A 5,004-nucleotide genomic window follows, 5' to 3' on the forward strand; every position below is an offset into this window, starting at 1 on the left:
CCTCAGTGGAGGGGTGCCGCACGCCCGGGGACCGGACGGCGGCGGTTAGGCGAAGCTCCCGGAGGGGACCCGGGCCTCGCCCCCGGCGGCCGGTGCCCCTCCGTGGCGGGAGGCCGCTCCACCGCTCACCTTTCCGCTCCATGGCGAGACCGGTAACCGCCAGGCGCCTGCGCACTCGAGTGGCGCTGACTCCCGCTCCCGCCGCGGCCCCAAACCCAGCCGGCGCACGCCCCGCCCACCGGCGCCTGCCCCGCCCCGCCCCGCCCACGACGGCGCGCGCCTGCGCGCTGAGCGCGGAGCCTACCACCTGCTCGCGAGGAGGGGAGGGCGAGAAGAACGGGAGAGGAGGGAGGGGAAGAACGCCGAGCGTGAGCGCGCGCGCGGTGTTTGAGACGCGAGCCTGGAAGCCTCGCAGTACGAGGTTTATTCCGTTCGCCGGGCGGTCGCCCCCTGAGGAATGGCGAACAGAGTGGCATAGAGGGTTCCCTGCGTGCTGAGTCAGAGCTCCGTAGCCGACTGTAGCCTGCCTTGGTTTCCTGGTCTGTAAAAGGGAGTGATCAGGTGTGTCCCAGTCCCTCCGCGGCGCTATTGTGAGGGCCAGTTGAGAAACTCTGTGAGGAAAATTGAGGGAGAAATTACAAGTAAGAAAAAGGAGTAGGAGCAACACAAGGACCGGAAGGAAGGAACCTGTGATTTTATCGTTACTGAAAAGCAAAGACTTTAAAAGTGAGTTTTCTCGTATAATTTCAAAGTCAAATGAAGACTGTTAAAGGAAGGAAGCGGGAGAATAAAACTTAATGTTTTCTTATTTTACCACTTTATCAACTTTTCAGTACAGATACACGCAGTTGTCTTTATAGAATAGTTACTTTTATACTTTTCTAAGTGCTCTGTCTCATTTGATGTTCATGACAGCCTAAAGGCAAGATAGTTATTACTTCCACTACACAAATAAGCTAACTCGGAGGGGATATGTACTCAGAACCTTGGTGTCCTGACACAGTGATCAGTCATCAAATACTTGTATAGCAGGGTTGGAAAAGTTTTTCTGTAAAGGGCCATGTAGTAAACTTAAAAGGCTTGGGGATCGTAAGATCTGTTAACTATTCGGCTCTGCCACTAGAGCTCAAAAGCTTCTCAGTGCTCAAAACAAGCCTTATTTATGGTCCCTGAAACTTGAATTTCATGTAATTTTCCAGTATCATGAAATACTATTTTTCTGTTGATCTTTTCCCATGATTTCAACCATTCTTGGTTCAGGCCTTTGTTTGTCAACCCCTTTGTAAAGTACTACGGCAGGACAGGTGGAAGCCTGCAGATCCTTGCTCTTCTAGAAGTTACTGTAGTGGGGAAGACCGAGAAGTAATTAATTAACCGAGACGGGAAGATGAAAGTACAATAATGCTGCACAGGTCAAGCCTCGGGGCTTGGGCAGGATTTTATTGAGCAAAGTAGGTCACTAAGTCCAGCCAGGGAGGAGACAGCATTTGTGCTGGGTCTTGGGAAATGTGTAGGATTTCCAGAGGTGGAGGAGATGTCACACATTCCTGAATGAGAAAATCAATTGAGCAAAAAGACACAGGCTTGGACACCTACAGGCAGGGACTGAGGCTGGTAATGACTGAAAAGATGAAGTAGAATGTGAGGCTGGAAATGTAGGTTTGCCAAATTTGAAATTTAGATAATTAATATCTGTTGCAGGGAACCTGAATGGTAGCATTTCTAGGCAGATTGCAAAAGAGGACAGCGCCTGTTGTCCAGGAAAACTACAACCCAGTTTCTTCTGAGTTCTGTCCTTGAAAACAAAAGGAGATTTGGGGCAGACATTGAAACCCTGGAGTCAGGATTCTGCCTGCTCAGGATTTAGAAAAGACAGAAGAGTGCTGGTGGTTCAGGAGAGTCCCAGAATGGGGAATTTACTTCCCACAGAAAGTAAACTTCATGGGAATTGGAGTGCTGCTTGGGTTTTCCTTGGTGTATCCTCACTAACAAGCACTTATTAGGGTGTCTGACACTTACTAGGTGCTCAAATATTTGTCTAATCAAAGAATAAATGATGTGGGAATTCCCTGGTTGTCCAGTGGATAAGACCCCAAGCTCTCTTTGCCAAGGACCCAGGTTCGATCCCAGGTCAGAGAACTAGAAAATCCCAGACGCCACAGGGTGTGGCTAAAAAAACAAATGACGTGCAGTTTATGAGAAAGGTCTGGATGAGGGAGAGAAAACACTGACAGGGACAGTTGGAGAGCTGTGCTAAAACTCAAATAGGTTAGTGCCAATCCATCAAAAAGGAATGTGTAGCTTGGCATGAATCAGTCGCACCTATTCTGACCCTGGGTGACTGTTGCTTCTCTATCTCAAGAGCTTATCAGTCCTCTGTTTAATAACTCATTTGAGAATTTTTCCAGAGTCACTGTCAAGTTTATTGGACTGAGTTCCCAGAATTGACCATTTCTTCTTTTTCTTTCTTCTGTTTTCCCCCATTCTCCCAGCATGCTTCAGTTCTTCACACTTTTTCTACTGTTTCTATAATTGTTCACATAAGCTAGCTTGCTTGGGTTTCCCCCTATTCTAAAGCCTATATCATTTTTTGCTTCTTGCTTTAAATGTAACCTTAAAAATCACCCCCCTCCCCATTTCACAAGGCTTAATCTATTTTGGATTTTACCCTTCCAGAAGTTATTCTTAAAAGTGGTGGCATTCTTTGGTATTCTCAATTACATGCATACTCCTCTCCCACAACTGTTTTTCTGCAAGTTCTTTTAAAAGTAGAATTCAGAGAACATAAATCGTTGTGGTTTTGCTGCTTATGGGCAGTGAGAATTTAATTTCTGCAAAGATCCCATTCCTTATGAGCTAATTTATTTACTAAGTAAGACCCTCCTGGATCTTCCCTAATGCTTCTTTGGAATTTTGAAATATGAGCACCTAAGTGTACCATACTTATTTCATCACACCCAACATTCCCTGGCTTGATTACCACAAACTCTCAAAGTTTTGATCTGAATTAAATCCAAAGTATCGCTTCCCCTTATGGATTCCCCTGTGTCCTGGGGAAGTAGACAAGAGAAGAAGAAAGTGAGAATAAAACAGATGCTTTATTTGAATAATATTCCCAGTAGACATCTGCATGATTGGAGAACCCCCACAGAACTTTCTCTTGCCTTTGTGATAATTTTGTGAAGTATATTGGGAAAATATAATTACATTGTAGGCTTGAATATCAGGAAACATGGCACAGTCAATAGAATAATTGGAGTGAAGTGAAGAAAGGGATTGAGGGGCTTAAGGGAAACCAGCTAGGGATGGCAAGGCATCCAGGGACTAGCAACAGTAGGAGTGTTTACCACCCCAGGCCTGAAGAAACAAGGGTGGAAGTGTTACCAGAACCCAGTGAGGGCTTGTATTAGTTTGCTAGGGTTACCTTAATGAAGTACCATAGAGACTTGCCTGCTGGTCCAGTGGTTAAGACTCTGCACTTCCTATGCAGGGGGCACAGGTTTGATCTCTAGTAGGGGAACTAAGACCCATATGCCATGAGGCCATAAAAAAGGTATCACAGACCAGGTGGCTTCAACAACAGATATGTATTGTCTCACAACTCTAGAGCCTAGAAGTCTGAAATCAAGGTGTCAGCAAGGTTGGTTACTTCTGAAAATTATGAGGGAAGGATTTGCCCTCTTTCCTTGGCTTGTGGGTGGCTTCCTGTTCCATGTCCCTTCAGATCATCTTCTCTTTATGTGTGTCTTGATTTATGTCCAGATTTCCCCTTTTCATAAGGGCATCAGCCATATTGGATTAGGACCCATTCTCAAGAGCTCATTTTAATCCTCTGTAAAGACCCTATCTCCAAAAGGTCACCTTCTGAAGTCCTGGGGGATAGGATACCAATACGTCTTTGGGGAGGGGGTACAATTCAACCCATAACAGAGCTGTAGTGGTAAGAAAGCACTACCTGAATACAGCTGTGCCCTTTGATAAAGGGATAAAACCATCACTTGTGTGTGTGCTAAGTCACTTCAGTCGTGTCTGACTGTGTGACCCTATAGATTGTAGCCCACCAGGCTCCTCTGTCCATGGGATTCTCCAGGGAAGAATACTGGAGTAGGTTTCCATGCCCTCCTCCAGGGGATCTTCCCAACCCAGGGATTGAACATGCGTCTCATGTCTCCTGCATTGACAGGCAGATGCTTGTATATTGGGGCCACCAGGGAAGCTCCAGCTGTCACCTAGCAGGGAAATTAATACCCAGCTTCTTTATCTAATCATCCTCTCTGGCTACTGCCTCCCATTCACAAAACCCAACTGGAAGTTAGAAGACAGGGGTGCCTGGGTGATACAGTCCAGCCAGCCTCCCAAGGCACAGAGCAGGGTGGAGAGGGCGGAGGGTGAGTCTGGAGGGGCAAACAGAATATCCAGCACAGCCTGTCTGGGCAGTCAGCAGGCTCCACCCAAAGCAGACCTCAGTTTCCAAGTGAGTAAGTCAGCCTCTTGGGCTCCCTGGTCCCTGGAGAGGCTTGAGAAATGAAGTTGCTTGGAGATATAAACCCCTTTCTGGCTTTGTTCTATAAAAGCTTCCCTGGTGGCTCAGCTGGTAAAGAGTCTGTCCACAATGCAGGAGACCTGGGCTCGATCCCTGGGTTGGGAAGATCCCCCGGAGAAGGGAAAGGCTACCCACCCCAGTATTCTGGCCTGGAGAATTCCATGGACTGTATAGCCCTTGGGGTTGCAAAGAGTTGGACAGGACCAAGCAACTTTCCCTTTTGAGACTTCCCTGGCAGTCCAGTGGTTAAGACTGCACTGCCAATGCAAGCAACACAGGTTTGATCCCTGCTTGGGTAACTAAGAGGCTTGTGTGGTACAACCAAAAAATTAAAAAAAAAAAAAAAAACTTCACAAGGAAATTGTGCTGGACTGAAGAGTTGAGGGGAGTAGGTAGAGGAGATATAAGAATAAAAGCCTTGGCTTGGTGGGGTGGGAAACTCTTGCCTCCTCTTAGATGGC

At 47.0% G+C, this 5,004-nt stretch overlaps 1 protein-coding gene and 1 pseudogene across 2 annotated transcripts in view; one reads left to right on the forward strand and one right to left on the reverse strand.

The window, feature by feature from the left end:
- The window catches only part of SRPK1 (SRSF protein kinase 1), a 76,361-nt gene extending 76,130 nt beyond the window's left edge, over positions 1 to 231 (reverse strand). For both annotated transcript variants that reach the window (XM_010848649.1, XM_010848650.1), the window contains exon 1: positions 130 to 231. In XM_010848649.1, coding sequence (XP_010846951.1) covers positions 130 to 142 — 13 coding nt within the window. In that variant the 5' untranslated portion in view covers positions 143 to 231. The remainder of the gene's footprint in view (positions 1 to 129) is intronic.
- LOC104995016 overlaps positions 141 to 5,004 on the forward strand; it is a 10,746-nt pseudogene continuing 5,882 nt past the window's right edge.

Source organism: Bison bison, unplaced genomic scaffold (genome assembly GCF_000754665.1).
Source record: "Bison bison bison isolate TAMUID 2011002044 unplaced genomic scaffold, Bison_UMD1.0 scf7180017864270, whole genome shotgun sequence".
Classification (NCBI taxonomy): domain Eukaryota; kingdom Metazoa; phylum Chordata; class Mammalia; order Artiodactyla; family Bovidae; genus Bison; species Bison bison.